The 24827-nt window shown below is 40.5% G+C and overlaps 1 protein-coding gene across 2 annotated transcripts in view; it reads left to right on the top strand.

Annotated features, from left to right (window-relative positions):
• Positions 1-24827, top strand: part of FAM160A1 (family with sequence similarity 160 member A1) — a 269946-nt gene that overhangs the window by 161412 nt on the left and 83707 nt on the right. For both annotated transcript variants that reach the window (XM_032632821.1, XM_032632820.1), the window contains exons 3-4: positions 5304-5535; positions 16376-17002. In XM_032632821.1, coding sequence (XP_032488712.1) covers positions 5431-5535; positions 16376-17002 — 732 coding nt within the window. In that variant the 5' untranslated portion in view covers positions 5304-5430. The remainder of the gene's footprint in view (positions 1-5303; positions 5536-16375; positions 17003-24827) is intronic.

The following is a 24827-nucleotide window of genomic DNA, read 5'->3' as shown; positions in this document are numbered from 1 at the left end:
ACAATGAACGAGCCAACAAGTTGAGGGAGTCTTAGGACAAGGTCCAGGAGAGTCGGGGCTATTAGATGCTGGCTTTATTTCCAACAGCCCAGCATTGCCATGTGATACGACAGCAAGAGAGAAAAGGAAACTGGGCCAGAGGATTAGAGAACAGGGAGGATATAGTCTTAATAGGATTTTATTAGGCTCTAAGTAGAGGTTGTCTGAGGTAGTCTGACCCAAAATGAATTCCCCCCACTGCTGTTAGTTATAGTTGAGGGCACACGGTTCCCATCTCTTCAGGTTTTCCCAATATTTGAAGACTCTTCACCCTTAGATGGAATTTTACTTGATAAGCACATTTATTTACAGTAATAGACTCTTTATGTATTTAATAGCAGCCAATTCAGAGCCTTCCGAAGTGCATTCTGAAACAATGAGTTTTTCTACTGGCAGTTGCTCAGGAAAAAAACAAACCAAACACAAATTATATTTGAGATGGTTGATTTCTGTGCTTTAGGTTCCTTAAGTGAAATATGCATTAATCGTGAAAGAATACAGGTAGAATCCTGTCTACAACTAGAATTCTTTCAAAGATTTTTGTACCATGGCCATTATCCTCCTTTAATGATTATCTGATTACCCCTCCCCAATTAGTATAACAGTTGCAAAAGAGTATGTAAAATGATGACTTTTGAGCTGGGAGAGACCTAAGAAATAATCATTTAGTCCTAAGTACTCCCCGAAGCGAGGTTCCAAACCAAGAGTCTCCTGCTGGTTAGAGCTGGAGCTAGAGTCCTGGGCCCTGTCTCCCAGTCAAAGCTTACGTCCCTGAGTAGGGACCTAAGTTTTCTGACTTCCATGCTTGGAGAACTGAGCTCAAAACTTTTAGCCCTGGTGCTTTGTTCCCCACTTTAAATCCACCTATCCTCTCTGACTGTCTCTAGAAACCAACTAGAGGAGTATCAGGAGGGAAGGAGAAGGAGAGGTAGGAAGGGAGCCTTTCCATCCAGTTCAAGATTTGGTGACTCACTATGAAAAGACTTGGCCGTGCTTCTCTTTTTTCTCTAGGCCTCTCCTAACTGTGCTCTTGACCTCGCCTTTCTCCTCCTCTTGCCCCATCAAAATCCCCCCCCCCTTTTTTTTTTCTTCGGTATCTTCAAATTCTCCATGTTCGTTGATTCCTTCTCATTAGACCTACAAATATGATCACCTTTCCCTACATAAAAATGTTCCCTTGGCTGTGTCTCCCTTAAGGTGGCCATCCACTTCTTTCCCTTCAGGATTTTTTTATAGTCCATTATTAGAGGATATTATATTTAAGTATGTAAAAGAATTGAAGGATGGTATGAAATAATATATAATTAAATGCCAAAACGTATACATTATAAGTCCAGCCTGATAGTGAAAGAGAGCTATATTAAAATATAGTCATTGGTAGTTCAGGAAAAAATGTGATTTTGACCCATTTACAGCTCTCCTAGGTATTGTAGTTTTTGAGAGGGTCTGAAATTAGATAAGATGTCTGTCTGGGAGGGAGGTAGAAGGGATTTTTACATTGGAAAGAGGTATGATCTAGATGACTAGAGTCTAGGCTTCTATGATTATATGGTACATTTTATAATTCTGTGATATGGAAGCATACGCTTGTGCTTTTTTCATAGTCAAGTAAAAGATATCATACACTTTCAAAAAAGGGCAAATAAAAATACAGGTAATTCTTATGTCAGTTATCTCTGTCTTCAACAATATTTAATAGAATTTTCCTCTCCTTATTGATGGAAAATATTTTTATATATAATATTAATGAGATATATAAATGTGACCACTCAGTAATGTCTTTGGAATTAATATAGTCGGTTCTGTCTTTGAAGTATAGAAACTGTGCTAATATCTCAGCGTACGTTCATACGTACATACATAATACATACATGTACTTTGATAGCTCATCTCTCCCCCGCAACACCAAAAACCTCAACAACCGTACCACAATACCACATGCAACCACTGTGGGAAGAGTTCTTTGGGTATTTTTTGTTGGTGGTGGTTTGTTTGAAGAAAGGAAAAAAATCACTTGTTAGGGGCTAAACAATTTCTAGAGCTTTCTCTCAAGCATGAAATTCAAGTTGATGTGCCTGTGTGTATTTATGGCAAGAACAGGCTGCATGTGTGCCAAGAGCAGCAAGCTTTGCCCTAACCATTCCCGACTTCAGGTGCCTTAGGCTGAAGAGAGCAGAGGGCAAGAAGCGGTGACATCCAGTGATGCCACATGCCATAAGCGCACGATCTAGCACCTGCAGCCTCTCCTACCTGCTCACAGCCTTTTGCTTAGTATTGTCCTTCTGTTTTCTTCACTTGGGATTTTTAGCTGTTGTCTGAGAGTTAAGTAAAATGCTTGGAATTGGAAAAAGGAAAGGCTGGTGATAGCAGGAAAATGCAGAAATATGTTGAAAACCTTTGTGCTTGAGGAAATGGGTCCTTAAACATAGCTCATGAATATGGAGCCATCTCTTTCGTTTTCACACTGCCCTGGGGACATGCCAGTGCTTTACCACTTTAACCTGGGAACGAGAGAGAGAGTGGCTTCTGGGTGCTGAGGTGGTGTTTTCTTTGACAGGGTCTCCTGCAATAGCTTTTCGCTTCCCAAACGTGGCTTGCTGGACTTGCCTCCCCCTCTGCTTTCTCTCCCAGGTTCTCTCGATGTTGTGGTTTCTACATTCATGGCATATTTAGATTTTTCAGGCATCTGCCTCAAGAGTCTGATTGGATAAGTATCAACCGAGATGTACTTTTCTCAGAGAAGATACAGGTTCCTTAAGGGACTAGGGCTAGGGATTATAACCAGGAGCAAGGAGAATACAGTTTCTAGAAAGAACACTGGACTAGGAGTCCAGAGACATTTCTGTCTCCATGAAAACTGACTTGTAAGTTTTTGGCCTCAGCTAAGAAATTTATCCTGTCTGTACTGCGGTCTCACTGTCTGAAAAGACTGCATGTGAAGTCCCTTTGAGAACTAATGTGAAGGATCTTAGAGAGCATCTGTCTATTTTTGATTTAGAGGCAACTGGCATGATTTATGTTCCCTTCATACCTTCGAAGAAGAATCCGAGAATCCCAGAGCTGGAAGGCATCTCAGAGAGTCTTCTACTTTTTCAACCTCTGGGATAAACCCAAACACTCTGATTTTCTTCATTATTATCATTACACCATCTGAATAAGAGACCTTGACATTTTCAAAGAAATGTAGTGTTCAGGACAACAAGGAAGTTGAATCAGAACTTGTTTTATCTCTTATCACTTGAAACAGGGTTGCACAATGAGATACCATCTAGAAGGGCTAGCCTGCGAACCAAAGTGAGGTCAAGAGAGTGGGGGGAGGATCACAGGCAGTGTGTGTGTGTGTGTGTGACTGGGAACACATACTCTGCGTGCATGGGCAGACACTCCTGATTTTTAAAACACCAGTTTGGCGCAGTGTAACATGCGTCTCAGTGGCAAAGGGCCATGTTGGTAATGGACAATGTCTTAGTGAAAACAACACATTTGGGCTTCCCTGGTGGCACAGTGGTTAAGAATCCGCCTGCCAATGCAGGGGACATGGGTTCGAGCCCTGGTCCAGAAAGATCCCACATGCCGCAGAGCAACGAAGCCCATGCGCCACAACTACTGAGCCTGTGCTCTAGAGCCCGTGCTCCGCAACGAGAGGAACCACCGCAATGAGAAGCCCGTGCACCGCAAAGAAGAGTAGCCCCTGCTCGCCGCAACTAGAGAAAGCCTGTGTGCAGCAACGAAGACCCAACACAGCCATAAATAAATAAATAAATTTATTTTTTTTAAAAAAGAAAACAGCACATTTGTATTATTAAGAATTATATGTTGGGGAATTCACCAATTTACATAATAAAACATAGTCATGAAAGATACATGTAAACTGTTTCACTTACAATATCTATGCAGTCCTCATTCTAACAGGCTTCCCTCTTTCCACACACCTTAATCCCCCATCATTCTCCTTAAGAAATGTTTCTTTCCCCAAAATTATTAATTCTTACATGTTTTCTTTTCTTATGTACTAAAATGTATTATAAAGATCTTTTAATGTTGATTGGTAAGTCTTCTACGCCCCCAACAGAAGTACTTGTTTTGAATATTCCTTTAACTATTTTCCAATGTTTAATTCCTCTTCCCACAAAGAACTTGATCAATAAGTCTAACCTGAATCATCACCTGAAGTCCCCTCTCTCACATTTTATTGTTTATAGAAGGAATAGTTGATCACTCTTCTCCTTGTAATACCCTTCATGTTAGTTACTCAGTTGAAAATATAGCCTCTTTTTTTTTTTTTTAATCTTTTGGTACTACAAGTCTGGAAATTTTATCATGGACTTTGTTTTCCAGTGCTCTGGTAATTATAATGTAATTACTTTTCTCTGAACTCCCTCTAGCCTGTACACAAACAAATAACGTTTTGAACGGTCCCCAGTCCTTTTTTGGGCTGATGAATCTAAGATAATAATACCAGTATCTTAGTGCTTTTGTCAGAGAGTTAGCACCACACAACTGGATCACATTGCCTGTATACTCTGTGACCCCAGTATCTTTTTTTCTCCCCAATGGCCCTGTTGGGTCAGGCTTTCTTCATATTTTGTCCACATAACTCATTTTTCATCGATAAGTGCGCTGCTGCCTTGTCCTCACACGAAGTAAGCACTCTCTTGTTTCTGATGGATCATTTCTATATGATTTGTCAAGGTTACTTGGAATTCTCTTATTTTTCAGGAAAGCTGGAAACCTTAACTTAGGTTGTAGCCACGAAATGACTGAGAATGCTTTCAATACCATTATGACAGTCATTGATTAAAATAATTGGTATTATTGGACCCAGGAGTCTGGGTGCTGTGTTATAACTCCCCTAAGTTACATCAGGCCATTTATTTCAGTCACTATTAACTAACGATTTTCCTGTTTCTGGGTGTTTCTACACACCACTAACATTGCTATCATAGTTTATTGCTTCTGGAAACTAGATTTGAGTGATATAGAATAATAATCTAGGAGGTTGTGGTTGGTGATAGTGGACAGAATAAATCCAATAATCGTTTAATTTATTCATGTAGCTTTGGTAGCTTCATTATTTTATATATTTAGTAGCAAAGTGAGAGAAAACAGAAGAAAGGCTTTAGGTTGAGTATAAATGTCTATTTTGTTGATATTTTGCTCCGTGTTGGACTTTGAGAATGTCTGTGTTTTGACTTTAACTTAAGTCAGTGTCCTATTTAATATATGAATGTAATGGGATGCATTTTTTGTTATTCTCATTACAGGTTTCGAAGGTGACAATGAAATGTGAAGAAGTTACATTTCTACTGTGATACTTGAAAGTTAGTGACTGCTTACCAAATTTTCATGAAAATTAAATATGACTTAGAAGCATTTGGTTTTTGAAGGCTTATGATGTCATCGGTTGCGACAGAAGGCAAACTCCGGCAGGCTGTGAGCTTGCAGGGAGTTGACCCAGAAACATGCATGATTGTATTTAAAAACCACTGGGCGCAGGTAATGTATGAGTTCCACCTTCTCTGCTGGTTAGGTAGCCCTAGAGGCCTCTATTGCACTGAACCAGGGTTCCCAACCTGTGTGACAGGTGGGCTTCCAGAAAACATAGGGAGGAAACCCTTTCAGGTAGGAAGAAAAGCAAATTTCTCTGCTTGCATTCCTAGAATAGGTAGTTGGTTAAAAACCTTGGTTTTCATGAACGCAATTAGGGGACATGCATGTTCCTCAGATATTTTTATAAGAGTAGCAGTTGGCCTTCAAGTGACTTGTCCTTCACTTTGCAGTACACTTGACCATGAGTACATCCTCTTTCTTTCCCTCCTCCTTGCTGATTTCCATTCAGTCCTTAAACGCTACCAATACTAAAATACATATTTATTAAATATTTGCCAAGTGTTGTACCAAATACATCAAATACCTTACATTTAATCTTCTCCGCAAACCAGTAAGGCAGTTGGTTTTAGGTTCCTCATTTTACAGATGAGGGAATGGAAAATTATAGAGGTTAAATAGCTTGCTTGAGATTATACGACTAGTGAGTTTCCAATCAAGTACTGAGACCTTGGTCCCATGACTCCAAGACCAGTGTATTTGACCTCTGTGCTCTAGCATTTTTCAGGCTGGTGGTCCCTATTCATTTAAAGAAAGAAGGTGCCTGGAAGTATCTGAATTCATTACAAAGCTGATTATAAAAGTTTTTTTGATTATTCATTTTGACTTCTCTGTGACTCTTCTCTGATCTGCCTGTATGGATAATTAAGGGTTGAATGGTCAGGAAACTTACCAGCTCGCCCCTTTCCTCAGGGAGTTTACAAGTAGTAAAATAAATAAAATTGGCATTCTTTACTACTTGTACAGCATTACACTCCCCAGGTGAGCTGGTAAGTGGCTATTTATGTGACAGTTTTTTAATGACTACCCAGTTCCTTCCTGTGGCCGGAAACAGCCCATGGGTTAAAGCTCTGAGCCTGTAAATCACAGCAATTATAAGGGGACACAGTTTAGATCAAAAACAAAATCAGTTCTGCTTCTGGGTCATTTACATTTTGTGGCTTCTTGTCGGTATCCAGTGTAAAGCTTCCAAGATTTTCTTATGCATTTCCCCTTCTCTGACTTTTTACTGTTATAGTCTTCATGGGTTTGCTCTGGATATTAAGGGGACATCTGCTTTAGCAATGGGAAGAAAGTAATTCAGGAATTTTCCAGATAATTAGAGTAATTACCTTTGGCATTGTACTTTAGTGCTGACGCATACCACCCTCTGTTTAATGCAGAAAAATATTGAGTTGAGGGTAAGGATTACTTTGTCAGAGGGATTGGGGTTTAGTTTATTAAACACTTCCTTTCACAAAGGGGGTACACTCTTGGTCTCATTATCGTTTCAGCCATTTCTTTAACTTTGGCCAAGTTTCTTACCCCTTTAGTCTTAATTTTTCCTTTTAAATAAATCTGGAAAATGCCCTCAGTCTCTCTCTAGTTCCAAAGGCTCTTGAGGGCCTTACTGTTACCTTTATGAATAAAAATACCGGTTGAAGAAATTCATGTCGATGTCAATGTGATTACAGTCGTCCCTTGGTATCTGTGAGGGATGGGTTCCAGGACACCAGCAGATACCAGAATCTGTGGATGCTCAAGTCCCTTATATAAAATGATATTTCCATATAACCTACGCACATCTGCACATCCTCCAAATCATCTCTAGATTACTTATAATATCTAATACAGGGTAAATACTATGTGAATAGTGTAAATGCGATGTAAGTGCTATGTAGATAATTGCCAGTGTGCAGCAAATTCAAGTTGTGCCCTTTGGAACTTTTTGAAATTTTTTTCCAAATATTTTCGATCCATGATTGGTTGAATCTGCAGGTGCAAACCCGCGGATACGCAGGACCGACTGTATTGTTAAATGGAGATTTACTGAGCCCAAACTTCAACTACCTCACTGTGGGCGTCACAGGTGGGACGTAGAAATGTATAAGCCTTCCTTTGGGCTTTTAAGGAATGTATAAGCTAGTTTGGATGACAACGTGAGATACATTATTATAAAATGAATAATATTGATCACAGGAATTAAGTCAAGGGAAGGGACTGTTACAGATGGAAATGGCCTGTGAAATCCAGGAAGTGAGATTTTGTTAGCTTGACTGTGGGAAGAGAAGGATTTGATGACAGAAAGGAAAAGAACATTTTAGAGAAGGGGTATTAGGAACAAATGCTCAGCTGTGCCTTTTTTGGATGGTTAGAAATAAAAAAGGTGAGGAAGTCAGGGCAAGGCAGAGCTGTGGGGCTAAGTGTGAGGTAAGGAGTGAGACTTTCAGCTGATAGAAATAAGGGCTACTTATTGTTTTTGGAGTTTCATGCATTAGCGCTTTGCTGTGAGTTGTTCAGGCTGGGGGCGGATGAAGAGCAGTTGCAGAGGACTGGGAAATGAGCTACAATCTGACACAAACTTCTGTGACTAGTGTGACGTAGCCCCCGGGTTCCCCTGAGGCAACCCAAGAAAACTGTAAGGCTGGTAGGAAATGTGTAGACAGAACTGGGCGACAACATTCTATTTACCAAAGTGTTCCATTAGCTGGCAAGTACCGTGCTTTTTCAGATGTGAAGTTAGGGAAAATGAACGCAACAAAAGTCAGTGGTGTCCAGAGTGCTTCTGTTTGTTAGGACACTTCAGTACAAATTCAGCATAATTAACATATATTCGGCAGGTTCTGTTCTACTGTTCACTAGGAGCTTCTACTTCAGACCTTGAGTGGTGGTCAAGGATACCCGCTTACCCACCTACACTTTGCAGTCTGTCAGGGACAGCTGGTTATACAGCCATCCATCATCCGAGGCACCATCTGAGGCAGTCCGAGATTCAGGGGGGGTCGCCAGGGGAAAGACCTTGAGTGACCCAGTGGTGCACTTGAGTTTCCAAACCGGTCCCTGGGTCCAGTGCTCTCATGTTATCCTCAGAATAGTTCTGTAGTGGACATCCAGGAATAGTTAACATTGGAGAATCCAGGCTCTAGGCAGTAGCCTCTGGCCTGTACGTCCTCTTGTCTTCTGAGGTGCCATCTTGTGCTGTAGTAGACAGAGCAACGAACCTAAAACCCAGATTCTGTCTGGGGCATTCCTGTAGTTGGACATTTCAGTGGCATCTGGCCACCTACAGGCCAGGATGGCAGATAGGGCTCTTTATGTCGTGGCCTCTTTCACTCCTTGTCTCTCATTTAGTCTCCAGAAATGCAAAATTACTTGGAGTTCCTAGCCACCCCCTCTCCTGGCAGCGCACCTCGTGCTGTTTCATGCCTCTCTGCCTTAGGGACTTCCTCTTCTTTCTGCCTAGAACATCCCTCCACCTGGTTAATGCAACTTTAGAAGAACTAGGAGACTTGGAAAACATATACTAATATTAAAACATTTGCTATAAATTGCTACCAGTAAGAACCTTAGACTTGCATTTAATGATCAGTGATCTTCAGAGGAGGGGGTCGGGGAGAGAAAGAGAATGTTTAATTTTTTTTTTTTTTGCGGTATGCGGGCCTCTCACTGTTGTGGCCTCTCCCGTTGCGGAGCACAGGCTCCAGACGTGCAGGCTCAGCGGCCATGGCTCACGGGCCCAGCCGCTCCGCGGCATGTGGGATCTTCCCGGACCGGGGCACGAACCCATGTCCCCTGCATCGGCAGGCGGACTCTCAACCACTGCGCCACCAGGGAAGCCCCGAGAATGTTTAATTTTTATAGTAGTCTATAAGAACGGTTTATAGTCTAGTAGACTGTTGTTTTTATCTCTTGCCTTTGCTTCTTCTGAATGGAAGAGAGAGCAAGAAGTAAGAAGCATTGGTCCATCAGATAACAAACTGCCCAAGTATATTGCCATGTGAACTAACCCGCCACCACACACACACTAGGTATTCTTTTGTTGTTGTTGCTTTTTGTTTGTTTGTTTGTTTTAGCTGTGTTGGGTCTTCATTGCTGCGCATGGGCTTCCACTGCTGCGTTGTGGTGAGCAGGGGCTACTCTTCATTGCGGTGTGCAGGCTTCTCATTGCGGTGGCTTCTCTTGTTGTGGAGCACAGGCTCTACGCGCACGGGCTTCAGTAGCTGCAGCACACAGGCTCGGTAGTTGTGACACACGGGCTCTAGAGCGCAGGCTCAGTTGTGGTGCATAGGCTTTGTTACTCCGTGGCATGTGGGATCCTCCTGGACCAGGGACCAAACCCGTGTCCCCTGAATTGTCAGGTGGATTCTTAACCACTGTGCCACCAGGGAAGTCCCACACTAGGTATCCTTAATGGCACATTTTTACTTCGTGAAATTTCATGGCCCTTGTTCTATTCATTCTCTATCCTCTCCTTTCACATACCGAATCAGTATTAGTTATGTACTAAATGGTGTCTACTCTTAAAGCCAGGAGAACAGAGGTGAAAAAAAATCAATTGGAAATGCACATTTCTGTGTGCTTGTTAATGGCGCAAAGCTTCTCCTTACCACCCTCAGCCTCCAAATACATGCTATTATACAATTTTTTGAGCTAAGAACATTTCAGAGTTCAGATAGAGTAATGGTGATGGATAAAGAAAAGCTAGTGGATTTAGTAGCCTTTTTCTTCTTGGAAGGGGACGGGGATGAGAAAAAACTGAATCATCTGGATTAAGTAAGTCAAGTGTCCTCCTACAATAATAAAAAATAGACAGTATGTCCTATGTATGGTAACCTGTATAGAGCTCCAAGTAGCCTGACTCCATTAAAAAAGCAAAGGGCACTTATACATGGCTTTGAGATCTGCATTCCAGTCTGTTCCCTGTGACACTCATTCCCTCACTGTCTTCATCTTCACTCTTTTGGTCTGTGCCTTGTCATAGACTAAATGACAGAGAGAAATTACATGAAGTCTTTGAGAGATGAAAAGTTAGAAAATATTACAGAACTCTGATTAACCTTCTCAGTATCTTAGTAAAGTGGTGTTTGTTAACATTTAAAAAATGTGTGTCTCTCTTCTCAGCTTTTCAAGTAGCTCTAAACTTCACAGTAGAAAGTAAAGCAGAACAAAAGCTATGCTTCTTTAGAGGGCCAGGGCATGGAGTTGTGCCTCTATTAGACTCTAAAGTGGTTGAATATGTTGAGAAGTCAGAAGCTCTCCCACTGTATGCTCGGTGATAAGTCTGTTTTCACTGTGGTTGGAATTACAGGGTTCTCTGAAATATTATTACATATATCATTACTCTTTAGTCCCTCCCCTGATACTGAAATTAAAAAAAAATTTATATATACCTAACTTAAAGGTTAGGTTACTATGTTACTTTATTGATTGATGCTCCTACCATGTTTCTTTGTTAGAGTAATTACTAGACTACTTTGGTCCCAAGGAAGTATGGCATGTATAGTTTCTGCTTTATCAGGTTTAATTCCAGATGTAGACACATCTCTGTAGTTCAGGATTGGAGCTGACATTAACCAAGTTCTGCAAGTACACATATATTATTAGACTGTTATCTTAATACGAGAAGAAATGACTCTGTAAAGGTCTCCATGGGAATAGGTGTGTAAGAAATAACCCTAAATCGAAAGACACAGCTGCTAAGTAATAAACAGGAACTGGATGGAAACGTACTTTTGTTGTAGTTAATTTGGTACATTAAGTGGAATTTGGCTTGATCACTAAATCCTGTCCTTCTTCTGTGTGATGGAAAATGTTGCTTAGGAACTTGGTTTTTTTCCACAATGCCACTTTAAATTAGCATTCCAAAGGATTTGGAAGTATGGGTTGTACTCACGTGACTTCCTTGAAGTAACTAGGCTGGAACCAAAGTAGTATAAATAGTCATCTACTAATATATGCATGTGTATAAGAAATAGAATGATAGTCAGATGGAGTCAAAGCTCCATCAGAGAAACACTTGTGTTTATCATGGAGAATAATAATTTGTTAGCTTGAGGTGTGATTATGTGATTTATGTATATCTTTCATTCTGAAAGCATTTGAACTTCCTATTTAGAATTTGTGAATATTTGAAATTCAGGCCCATTATCACTGAGTGGTGGGGGGCCATCATTGGAGCTAAGGATAGCAGTAGCTGATATTCCTTAATGAAAGAAATACACTATTTGTTCATCTTATTGATCTCCAATGATCCTCATATTTATAGGTCAAATGACTTTGAAGTTAGGTTAAAATTTAGCTGTATTGGTCAGGTGATAATTTGTATACCATTGTTCACACTATTGATTTTTTGTGTATTTTTTTCTTTTTCTTTATTTTTTGTGTATCTTTTTCTTTTTAGAGTCACAACATGTGATCTAGGCTCATGATCCATATATATATATATATATATATATATATATATATACACACACACACCAGCTTATATCTGTTAAAGTTTGTAGATCAACAAATGCCTAGCTGTGATTGCTCAACCATTTACAGTGCTGTATCTGATCTCAGCTGGCTTACATACTTAATGAGCGACTTAATGAGCGTGGGGTTTATCAGGGGTTGATCAGTTTGTTAAATGCTGTTTAGCCTAACGAAGGAAATTGTTTAGTAAAGGAAATATTTGCAAACTGTATTTTCCTACTTGTATCTCTCCAGCCACCATAACTGTGTTTTTTCCCCTTAACTGAATCCCTGAGCCTGAGAGTATATAGCTGAGAAGCAGCCAGAGCTGGGGAATCGGAGGGAAGGTTGAGAGTATAAGATAGAGGGTAATCAGAGGAGTGGGCCAGGCCTGGGGAAGCAGCATGAGATCATGGATCCATAGTAGATCCCAGCAAGCAGAAATCAGGGGCCCAGGAATATTGGACTTCGGTGGGAGTGATGTGAGAAGAGGACCCAAGGGAAAAAATAAGGAAAAATCGAGGTCACATCAGGAATCAGCTTACAGAAACTGAAAGAACTATGACACCACCTGGGCAGCTAACTTGGGACATCATAACAGAAGATCTTTGGCACTTCAATGCCAGTTGTGCTCTAGCCAAGAAGTTTCCTAGGCATTCCCTGTCAAGATGGGAACCAGGCCCAGGGTGTGGGCCCGGAGAGCCCACTTGTAAAAGCAGGTCATGGGTGTGCCTGCCTGGAAGGGAGAGGGAGGTGGCCTGGGAGGGTCCTGACACCTAAGGAGGGAGGTTAAGGACAAGTGGCAACACAGGCATAATCAGCACTTTGCTGAACGTTGTGTTTTCCATGACTCACAGGCCCTGGTGGTAACACACCCATCTTCTAGGCAGGAAAACCTCCAGGCCTGGGACGGGAATGAGTAAAGGGCTGTGTTCCAAATGATCGACAAACCTTCTATCTTGGTGGGTTATTACAGCTCTGTTTTCATGTTTCTCTGCCCATGAACCTGGAAGGCGGAGTAGAAGAGCTTCTATAAAGGGGGGTAGAGAGAGATGCTTCATTTTAAAAGCTGCTGAATAGTTTACATTCTGTATAAAAATCTCAGAATGAAATCTTTTTTAGGTTTTTCATAGCCACCGCCCTCCCCACCCCCACCAAAAGTAGGTCTTTTTGCAGAGGACTGCGTTTGAATAAGTAAGTGAAGATTAATTCATGAGAAAAATGTAGCTTGTGATCATGTAAATAGTTTTGGTCTACATTACATATATATATTTAGATATTTTATAAATATTTACAGGCATGCATATAGTATAAATACCTATGCATATGTAAAAATTTATATTGCTTAGGAATTTCTGAGAATTATTGTTAACTCCGTGTTTTGATCCTTTTCTTAGACATTAGTACAAAATTACTTTGTTTTTATTTATTAGATCAATTTACAGGAAAGAAGAACTAATTAACCTTAAAATCTCATTTGTATCTTTTCAGACTCACTTCTAGTCATACATCTATTTATCAATATATTTAGTTTTTAACTTAAATTATTTCTTGTATATATTGGCGTGTAATGATATGATTCACTTAGTGTTTATTTTTAATAGCTTTAGTGTATAGTGATGTAACATCGTGATTATAATTCTCTTATTCTTGACCGTTTGGGTCAATAATATTTTTATTTTTCATTACTGAAAATGTCATTGGCATGAACATTTTAAAACAAATTATTTTGTGTTGTTTCCTTTGGCATTTTCCCCAAAGTGAGATTAACAAGTCAAAGGGCAGGAACGACTTTATAGCTTCTGTTACATGTTGCCAGATTGTTTTCCAGAAAGATTGAGCTAATTTGCTGTGCCACTATCAATGTATAATGCACAGTCCCAATTTTAGATAGTTTAGACAGTCTGAGCACACATGACAAGTATAATTACATTTCTACCCCGAGGCCCAGCTGTGTAGATAGCTCTCATAAGTAAACTCAATATGTGGACTTTGAAATTATAGAACTGGTAAAATGTAGAGCTAATCTGTTCTTCAGAATGTGGAGCCTTGAAGTTGGGGCTTCGGGGCTGGAGAGCATGCTGTGTTGAGGTGGAGTCCCCTTTTGGACAAATGTGGTACTGCAGCCCCACGCTGTGAGATGTCAAGGCCAGAGCCAAGGGAAAGGAGCACAGTAGGTCCCAGCATTTCTGCCAGAGAGGTACTCAGGCCTGCGAGGAGTCGTGGAGGGCTTCTTGGAGGTTGGGGGATGGTGGGGGCACTCTGCAGTCCGCGCGCAGCCAAGGAGAGGGGATGGCCAGTGGGGAGACCCAGACCACCAGTCACTGAGCCGTGTACCTCTTGGGTAGTGGCTAACTGAGGGCTTCCTCGTTGACATTGTCAACTCAGGGGTGTTGGGGTGATGTTTTTCCTGACAGTATTTTTAATTTTATAATGGAAGTTGATGGAGATTACAGATTCTGTGGAAATCTACTCATTCATAAAGATATACTAGCCTAGTCTATAAAGGTTCCTTTTTTCTCCTTCTGCCAGGGGAAAAACTTAGACTTTTCCCTGAGAAGTAAATTTCCCTCATTGCTCATGAATGCTGACATAGCCTTGTACCTTTGCCAGCTTCCACAGTGACTTGCAAAAATTCTATAACCTAAATACCAGAACACGTAACAACATGTCCTAGAACTGGGCTGGGAGGGTATGGCAGAAGTTAAACATTCCACAGAACATGCAGTTCAGAAAGGCAAAAAGGAACAAGTTAAAAATGTTGATAAAATGTTTGATTTTTTAAAAATTAACATGTATATACACTTTAAAGGAAGTAAATTGAATGGATATTATCGTAGAAATTCCAAGTCATAAAGTTAAATGGAGGTTGAGATATAAAATTGTTTTAATTTTCAGGTCCGAAAGTAGAAATTAAGTATTGATGGGCAGAGAGAGTTAGGAAGTGTTCAAATGCCAGCAGTGGTAAGGGAGAGAAACACCTGGGCTGTCACATGAGATTTATTTACTTTTTACAGTTAATAGAGTTTTTCTTTTTTGGTGGTAAAAAAAAAATATATATATATGTATATATTAAAACAAAGTTTGCCATCTTCATCATTTTTAGGTGTATAATTCAATGGCATTAACTACATTCACAGTGTCGTGCAACCATCACCACTATTTCCAAAACTTTTTCATTACCCCAAATAGAAACCCTGTGCTTTAGGGCTTTATTTTGTAATTGGTTATCTCAATTTTTTTTTCTGGCTTAAAAAAAATGCACAATTCAAACTCTTTGTGCTTAACATTTCAACATACGCCGTATGTTCGGGGATTCTGCTAGGTACGTGTCACTTGTTCATCAGTTCATCCGCTTCCTTTCATCCTTCCTAATGATGCATGCTTGGTTGAAGAGGGTGCCAATCCAGGTAGAGGAGAGAGGGCTATTATTCTGTCAAGGGCATTGAGGAGCTGTGTCCCGCTGCTGAAATCTCCAAATCAACTCTATTTGTAGGAGAACACAGGTAGTCTTACTTATTTTAAAATTTAAAAGCACTATTATTATTTTTTTTTAAATTAATTTATTTAATCTATTTATTTTTGGCTGCATTGGGTCTTTGTTGCTGCGTGTGGGCTTTCTCTAGTTGTGGCGAGTGGGGGCTACTCTTCGTTGTGTTGTGCGGGCTTCTCATTGCGGTGGCTTCTCTTGTTGCGGAGCATGGGCTTTAGGTGCGTGGGCTTCAGTAGTTGTGGCACACGGGCTCAGTAGTTGTGGCATGTGGGCTGTAGAGCACAGGCTGAGTAGTTGTGGCGCATGGGCTTTGTTGCTCTACGGCATGTGAGATCTTCCCGGACCAGGCCTCGAACCCGTGTCCCCTACATTGGCAGGAGGATTCTTAACCACTGCACCACCAGGGAAGTCCCTAAAAGCACTATTATATTCTTTTTTTTTTTTAACATCTTTATTGTAGTATAATTGCTTTACAATGGTGTCTTAGTTTCTGCTTTATAACAAAGTGAATTATATTCTTGACAGTTTAGAAAAAAATTTAAGAACTTGTCATTACTTCGGACACAAAAGCGATTACTGTTTTTCCATGTTTCTTTTCAGTCTTTTTTCACTTGCGTGTTTTTGACATAGTTGATAATGATGGATCTAACTATATACAAGTGACTTATTTTTTCATCTGGCATATCACTTATAGGTTTTTTATTTTTCATTTTGCTTAATAGTCTTCATAATAATAGGCCCAGGAATGCATGTAGCTTAATTTACATGACCATATTACTTTCTTTGACATTTAGGTTGCCAACATTTGTCACTATGAAAAATGAACAACTTCAGACATCTTCTTTCTGTAGTTTAACCCCTTCATTTTGTTCTCATGAGAGGGAGACACAGAATGCTCACATGCATCTTGTTGGGGGTCATGGCTCTTACATTTTCCATGAAGATTTGGTACGATTAGCAGTGGTGTGTTTTTGTAGTTATGATAAACATCAGATGGATGACACATGTTTAATTTGGTTTCAGGTTGTGAAAATCTTAGAGAAGCATGACCCCTTGAAGAACACCCAGGCAAAATATGGGTTCATCCCTCCAGATGAGGCCAGTGCTGTACAGAACTATGTAGAACACATGCTCTTTTTGCTGATTGAAGAGCAAGCCAGGGATGCTGCCATGGGGCCAATCCTGGAATTTGTGGTCTCTGAGAACATCATGGAAAAACTCTTCCTTTGGAGTCTGAGACGGGAATTTACTGATGAGACTAAAATGGAGCAGCTAAAGATGTATGAGATGTTGATCACCCAGTCCCACCAGCCTCTGCTGCATCACAAGCCCATCCTGAAGCCCCTGATGATGTTGCTGAGCTCTTGTTCAGGAACAACCACCCCCACCGTGGAGGGGAAGCTGGTTGTCCTGCTCAATCAGCTCTGTTCCATTCTTGCCAAAGATCCATCCATCCTGGAACTCTTCTTCCACACTAGCGAGGACCAAGGGGCTGCCAACTTCCTCATCTTCTCTCTTCTGATTCCCTTCATTCACCGGGAGGGGACTGTAGGCCAGCAGGCCCGGGATGCTTTGCTCTTCATCATGTCTCTCTCTGCTGAGAACGGCATGGTGGCCCATCACATCGTGGAGAACACCTACTTTTGTCCAGTAAGTCCTTGTTGGCCCATTTTCCACCCGCTTCTCTTCTCCTCTCCTGGGCTAATGACAAATACTTTTTTATTCCTTTCTTTTCAGCAGACTGTCCATGGCACCTTCTGTAGAAAGATATTTAGAGGAAATCTTTTGGAGGGAGCAGAGGAATTTAAGTTGAGATGCCATTCGGCTGAGCAGTGTCAGCTGGAAATAAGCCAACAGAGGAAACTATGTGTTACTGTTTCTTGGTTCATTTCTGTTGGGTTACGAGCTGTTTTAGTTTTTTCTAAGAGCATATCCTGAGCAGTTGGTAAAACCTGCTCTTCTTATATTCTTAGCTTTTCAGGTTGATTCTGTGCCAATGAGTCATGGCATATGGTCAGACCCCTCACAGCTGGTTTCACAAATTAATTTGTTTCACAGCAAGATAATGACCAAAATTGTAGATCCAAAGCACTGATTTTATTTTTTAAAAAAGGAATACATATTTACGCTTTGAAGTAGCAAGAAGTGCTCTGTATAGTTTCTTTTTCTTTTCCTTTTAATGTTTATTTATTTAGGCTGTACCAGGTCTTCACTGCGGCACGCGGGATCTTTAGTTGTGGCATGCGGACTTCTTAGTTGCTGCATGCCTGCGGGATCTAGTTCCCTGGCCAGGGATGGAACCCGGGCCCCCTGCATTGGGAACAAGGAGTCTTACCACTGGACCACCAGGGAAGTCCCTGTATAGTTTCTTAATAGTTGGTTGGTGAGAAATAAAGGGTAAGGTCTTTTGGAGATGCCCAAGTAGCCAGGCCCAGTCATAGTCCTAGAAAATACTGGGAGCTGTCTGAGATTCTTAAGAAGCCTTAGGACTCTGATTATTTTTTGGTGTTATTTAAATGACAGATTTATAGATTTGTATCTTCTCTTGGTTTGTCAAATGTTGGGCCACAGCTATTTTTATTTTCCTAAATCAGTGAACATTTCCGGTTTATTTCCATTATCTGTTCTTTGTACCAGTCATCTCATTATGTTACTTTATAAACAGTATTGCCTTAAATATTCCTGATTCTGCTGGAATCGTGTGTTAAGACCATTAGTGAGTTTTATTAGAACAGGCCAGGCAACTTGCCATAAGTAGATCAGATTCATTGTTAATTAACACTCCGTGGGTAGTTCTTGACCAGGGTGAGGGCATTTAGAAGTGTACGTGGGGTGTGTTTGGTTGTCAAGGGACACGGGGTCGCCTGGGAGGGAGGTCAGCTGGCATTTAGTGTGCAGGGGCCAGGGATGCTTAATGTCCAGTAGCTTGTGGAACGGTCACGCACAGGAAAGAGCTGACCTGCCCCAGATGCTAATAGCAATCCTAGTGAGTAACATACTGTATTTTGCTTTGAGGTTCAAAAGCAGTAATCTTCTTTATACTACTGAGTCCTGTTTTCACTAATAGATCAGAGTCCCCTAGTGTGTGGTGAATATTTATTTCAGGGGAAACAAATGAGTAAAAATTTTGAAAAATAGAATTTCAATTAAGTTCAGGGTACCAGGTATCTCTTCTCTTCTGGCTTCTGATCAATGGAATAAGAAATTGCACAAAGATTGAGAATCAAATGGGAAGTGAAGAACTGATTCCATTCATCTGTGCCAACATATTAAATCTCCCTTCCTTATCTCCTTCAACAGAATTATAAACTAGATTATAAACTCTTATTTTTTATTTTTATTTTTTTTGCGGTACGCGGGCCTCTCACTGTTGTGGCCTCTCCCGTTGCGGAGCACAGGCTCTGGACGCGCAGGCTCAGCGGCCATGGCTCACAGGCCCAGCCGCTCCGCGGCATGTGGGATCTTCCCGGACCGGGGCACGAACCCGTGTCCCCTGCATCGGCAGGCGGACTCTCAACCACTGCACCACCAGGGAAGCCCCCTATAAACTCTTTTTAAAGAATATATCTTAAGGCAAAAATGTAACGTCTCACCCTGAATCTAAGCCTCTTTGGAATACATTGCTGTATTAGTTTTCTACTGCGCCTGTAACAAATTACCAAAAACTCTAGCGGCTTTAAACAACACAAATTATTATCTTACAGTAGTAGTGTCTTGCTGTAGGTTAGAAGTCCAGAAGGTCTCACTGGGCTAAAATCAGGATGTCGGCAGGTCTGTGCTCCTTTCTGGAGGCTCTTGTGTGAGTCCGTTTCCTTGCCTTCTCCAGCTTCTAGAGGCTGCCCACTCCCCTTAGCTCATGGCCCCCTCCCCCATTTTCACAGTCAGCAGTACTGCGTCTCTCTGACCATCCTTCTGTAGTCACGTCTCCCTCTGACTCTGCTCTTCTGCCTGCCTCTCCCACTTTCACAAGGACATTGTGTTTACCTGGATCATCCAGGATTTAAAGATTTTTAAGATCATCTCTATTTAAAGATCAGCTGATTAGCACCCTTAATTCCATCTGCCACATTAATTTTCCTTTGCCATGGAACCTCATTTGTTCACAGGCTCAGGAACCAGCATATAGACAGGTCTGGGGGGACCATTATTCTGCCTACCACACTTGCCATATTCATTCAGTTTGGAGGGCTCTTGAAGAGATTTGATCAAGAACACAGCATGATCAAAATTCTTGTAGGAGTTTAATCTGACTATGTAAGTTTGGGAGTTGTGGAGGAAGCAGGGACACACATTAGGGTCGAGAAACAAGAGTGGCAGGAATGAGAACATAAGAGAGGAGCTGGATCTGAGCAGTGATGTGGAGGCAGCAGCTCATTAAACAATGAGGCTTTTTTTGTGCAGGGGCTCTGCAAAGGTTTGAGTTTGGGCTTACTTGAATTGTTTTGGGTAGTTCTGCTATTAAAGAAGGAGTGCAGGTATTAAAACAAATCATCAAAACACTTGCGTGGTTCACCTGTTCAGTATCTACATGTCAATTTTAAAAAGGTACCACTGAACTTCCCTGGTAGCGCAGTGGTTAAGAATCTGCCTGCCGATGCAGGGGACACGGGTTGAGCCCTGATCTGGGAAGATCCCACGTGCCGTGGAGCAGCTAAGCCTTGTGCCACGACTACTGAGCCTGCGCTCTAGAGCCCGCGAGCCACAACTACTGAGCCTGAGTGCCACAACAGCTGAAGCCCGTGCACCTAGAGCCTGTGCTCCTCAACAAGAGAAGCCACTACAATGAGAAGCCCGCGCACCACAACAAAGAATAGCCCCCGCTCGCCACAACTAGAGAAAGCCTGAGCGCAGCAACAAAGACCCAACGCAGCCAAAAATTAAAATAAATAAATAAATAAATAAATTTATTAAAAAAAAAAATAAAAAGGTACCATTCACAAAAGCATCATGATTTATCTTGAACAAATCTAACAAATATGTAAAAGGCCTTCACAAGGAAAGTTATACAACTTTATCGAAGGGCATAAAATAAGACAGAAGTAAATGGAAAGCCCTGCAGTTTGTAGATATTGTGTAGAGGACATTTTTCTGCAAGTCAGTCCATAAAGTTAATGCAATTTATGTTTTACAACTTTTTATTATGGAAAAAAGCAAAATACAGAAAACTTGGAAGAATACTAAAATGAACACCATGTACACACCATTTAAATTGAAAATTAATATTTGTCATACTTCTGTATATTTATCACCTATGCCCTTTATTTGTTTTGCTGTGCCATTTGAAATTAAATTATAGACATCAAGTATTTTAACATGGATCTCCTACAAATAAGGACATGCTCCTGTGTAATCACAATACCATTATTACACTAAGAAAATTACACCATAATTCCATAATATGATCTAATATCCAGTTTCCCAATTAGGCCCCAAGTGACTCGTTTCTTCATTTTGGCTGCATGGCACGGCATGTGGGATCTTAGTTCCCTGACCAGGGATGGAACCCCTGCTCCCCGCATTGGAAGTGTGGATTCTTAACCACACCCGGGTTCGATCCCTGGTCTGGGAACCAGATCCCGCATGCTGCAATTAAAGATCCTACACGCGGCAACAAAGATCCCGTGTGCCTCAACTAAGACCCGGAATGGCCAAATAAATTAATTAATTAAAAAAAAGCAAAAACACAGATTGGGAGAAGATATTTGCAACACACATAACTACAAGTGGTTGGTACCCAAAATATACAAAAATATTTGTAATACTACAAATTAATAAGAAAATGAGGAAACATGGGTGAAGGATACGAGCAGACGTTTCCCAAAAGACCCCAAACCTGATAAATATATGAAGATGTGCTCATCTTCTCTAGCGTCAGGGAAATACAAGTGAACCCACAATGAAACACCAGGTCATGGCATCAGAGTCGCTAACCATTAGACATCTGATAACACCAAGTGCTGTCAAGGGGGTGGAAAAACAGGAACTCTTGAGAATATAAATTGGTACAGTAACGCAGGAAAGCCATATGGCAATATTTAATGAAATTGAATATTTGCATACCATGTGATCCTGCATCTTCACTTCTAGATATCTGCCCTAAGGAAATCTGGCACGTTTACAAGGGTGCATGTACAAAGATATCGTATAGCATTGGGGTGCACGTATCTTTTCGAAATAGTGTTTTGTTTTCTTTGTATAAAAATGGAATGAAATTTTGCCATTTGAAACAGCGTGGATGGACCTGGAGGGTATTATGCTTAGGAAATAAATAAGAGAAAGACAAATATGTCTTCACTTATATGTGGAATCTAAAAAATAAAATAAATGAAGAAGTATGACAAAACAGGAAAAGACTCACAGGTACGAGAACAAACTCGTGGTTATCGGTGGGGAGAGGGGTTGGGGTCAGGGCAAAATAGGTGAAGGGTACAAACTACTAGGTATAACGTAAATAAGTTACAAGGATGTAATGTACAGCACAGGGAATATAGTCAATATTTTATAATAATTTTGAATGGAGTGTAATCTATAAAAATATCAAATTACTATGTTGAAACTAATAATATTGTAAGTCAGCTGTACTTCAATAAAAAAATGAATGAATCACATTTCACATTTATTAGCATGTAACTGCATCTATATGTGTGAACACCAATAAACCTAAAAACAAAAAGCATAAAATCTAGAAACATAAAAAAGTAAGTAGCAAAAGGTTACATATAGTATGTTAATATTTACATAAAATTTACATGAAGTTTTAAGACGAAATCTTAGTGTATACTGGTTTTTGGATACCTATGAATACAGTAGAAGTACAAAAACAAGCACAGGAATAATAGATACTAAGTTCAGGACTGTGGTTACTTTTGGGGGCAAAGGAAGGAGGAGGGATGTAATGGGATTGGAGTAGGGTTTAGCTCTGTTTGTAATGTTTTATTTTTAAAATAATAAAGAGCACTCTGAAAAAATTATGGCAAAATATTAAAATCTTGTGGATGGTTTTCTATTCTTTTTTACATTTTTGTAATATTTCATATTTTACACATTTAAACATATTAGGACTAGAATGGAGCATTCTTTTAACATTTAGATTTCCACTTACTAAGTTATAGGCAGATTTCACTGAGTAGTTGTTGCTTTCATAAAAAAGTGTTTTAAAACACTGTACAGTTCATTAAAATTAGAGGAAAAACGTCTCCAGCTGACCTTATTTGCCAGAATGGAACACAGAGCTTCCTTGTGCTAAGTTGCCCCTCAGGATAGATCCCATAATGTCATTTGTACCCAGGTTTCTATAATTACAACTGACAACATAATTAAAAAAAAAAGACCTCTTTATGTTGAAGATAAAAGCATACTCTATTAACCATCCAGCTAAGGACCACAATTGACAAAAAGCTTTCTCTAATTAGTATGATTGTCAAAGTGTGTTAGCATCAGGCTTTGGGAAGAGTAATGACTCTTTCAGGAAACTGGACCACTTTTGGAAACTTTTGTTCTGTGGTTGATAGGAAGAGCTTGCTGGTTCTGCTGCCTCTTGTCTCAAGCTGTATTTTCCCAAGAAAAGAAAGAGAATGAGGATACTCGAGGGAACTATTTAGTGCCGATGAATGGTTGAGGAGTATATGACCGTACTTCTTTTGATTTTTTTAAACGGAGTATTGATTAAGCCCTGTCACTTGTTACATATCGGCAAAAGTCGAAAACAGCCTATACATACATTAGGAAATGCAAATTGAAATAAGCAACCTTTTGGTACACAGCCGCAGGTAGAAAGTTATTTATCCCATATCTAAAATTTATGAGGCTCTTTATTTCGGCAAGTTGTCACATATGGTCCCCACCAGGTGTTTTGCTGCTAGCTTCAGACTAAAGCCATCTGCTTACGATCTTTTTGTTTTTGCTGAAATTAACTGGGTACTATTAGATGTTTAAAGTGAAAGGGGGACGGACCTTTCCAGATTGCTCACTGCTCTGTGCACATCATCTCTCTTCCCTCCGTCGGAAGCACTGCTGTGTGTAAACCATCATGCCTACCTCTTCATGTGCACGATTTCCTTCAATCCTTGCAGCAGCTCAGTGAAGAAACTGAACTTCCAGGGACTTTCTGCCTGTGAATGGCAGAGACAGGTTCAAAACCACGTTAGTCTGATACTGAAATCCATGGTCTCAACAATTACCATGCTATACTGCCGTCAGGGAAGTGGTTTGCTTTTGAAAATTGTCATCCTTGTGGTTTTATATGGTGATTTGTTTTTTTAAGACTCTTGAGAAAAGATAAATTAAAAATATTGGGTTATGGGACTTCCCTGGCGGTCCAGTGGTTAAGATTCCACACTCCCAACGCAGGGGGGCATGGGTTTGATCCCCGGTTGGAGAACTAAGACCCACATGCCTCACGGCGCGGCTAAAAAAAAAAAAAAGTTAATACTTAATCTGTTGGGAATAAATATAATGTTTTACAGTTACTTTTTTGTGGCCAGGATCAGTAAAAGGCTAAAAGAGTGGATGAGCATTTAAAATAAAATTCGCTCTTGAATGTCTATATATTCTTACATTTTTAAGTTAAAAATTAAACTTGAAAGTAAATAGATTGTGCCATCAAACTCTCGGAAGAATTACCTGCAAACCTGTTGTTGCCCCTCCTTTCCCCTCTTCCTGTTCCCACAGCACCACCTGCATCTCTTCCTGAAGTAATTGTCCTTCTTGCATTTATTGGTTGATTGGTGGTCTTCTCCATCTCACCCAGTCTGACTCGCTCAATGCTCTTTCCCCAGCACCGGCCTGACACGGTGCCTGGCCTGTCGTTGGTCTTCTAGAATTATATGTGGATTGGATGAAGGAATCTGAACTCTGAGCAAAGTCTTGGAAAGGATAAATATTTAGCAGTAAAGATTTGGAATCTTGCTCTTAAGCCCGTGTAGTCCTCTTTATTGTGCAGACTGTTTTCTTCTGTGTTTCTTCGTTACGCTGGAGACCATTGCAGAAACATTCTCTGGCTCTGCTTCCAGGGGCGAGCACATGGCAGGAGTGCGTGTCCAGCGGGCACACCGCACTGTCCTCCCGCACAGGCGGGCCGTGTTCGCATCTCAGCCATGCCCTTTTCAGAATACTCTTTTAAAAAAAAGTGAATATTAGGTATGTGTTATTTTTAATTACTGCCACTGATGTATGTAATTTGAAAATTAATGTTGCTGTAATTATACTGATAGACTGAATAGTTATTCCCAGCTTCTTAGTCAGACAAATTAAGCTGTCTTTATGAATTCTTTTTCAAAGCCTCAAAGTGGTTAAGGAATCGGGAGTATGCAGAATTAAAGCCTTTGTTCTGTGGTTAATTTAGCATGAGTTAGCAAATGTAATTGATTTTAAAAATGTGGCATCAAGATTAGATTTCCCTTCAAGGAGAACTTTTGGTCTCTGTTCTCTCTTGCCAGCGGTTTCTAATTTATAACAAACAGCTCACTTGGGGTCA

Source organism: Phocoena sinus, chromosome 5 (genome assembly GCF_008692025.1).
Source record: "Phocoena sinus isolate mPhoSin1 chromosome 5, mPhoSin1.pri, whole genome shotgun sequence".
Lineage (NCBI taxonomy): Eukaryota > Metazoa > Chordata > Mammalia > Artiodactyla > Phocoenidae > Phocoena > Phocoena sinus.
Note: the sequence above shows the minus strand (reverse complement) of the source record. Positions and strands in the feature narration are given on the sequence as shown.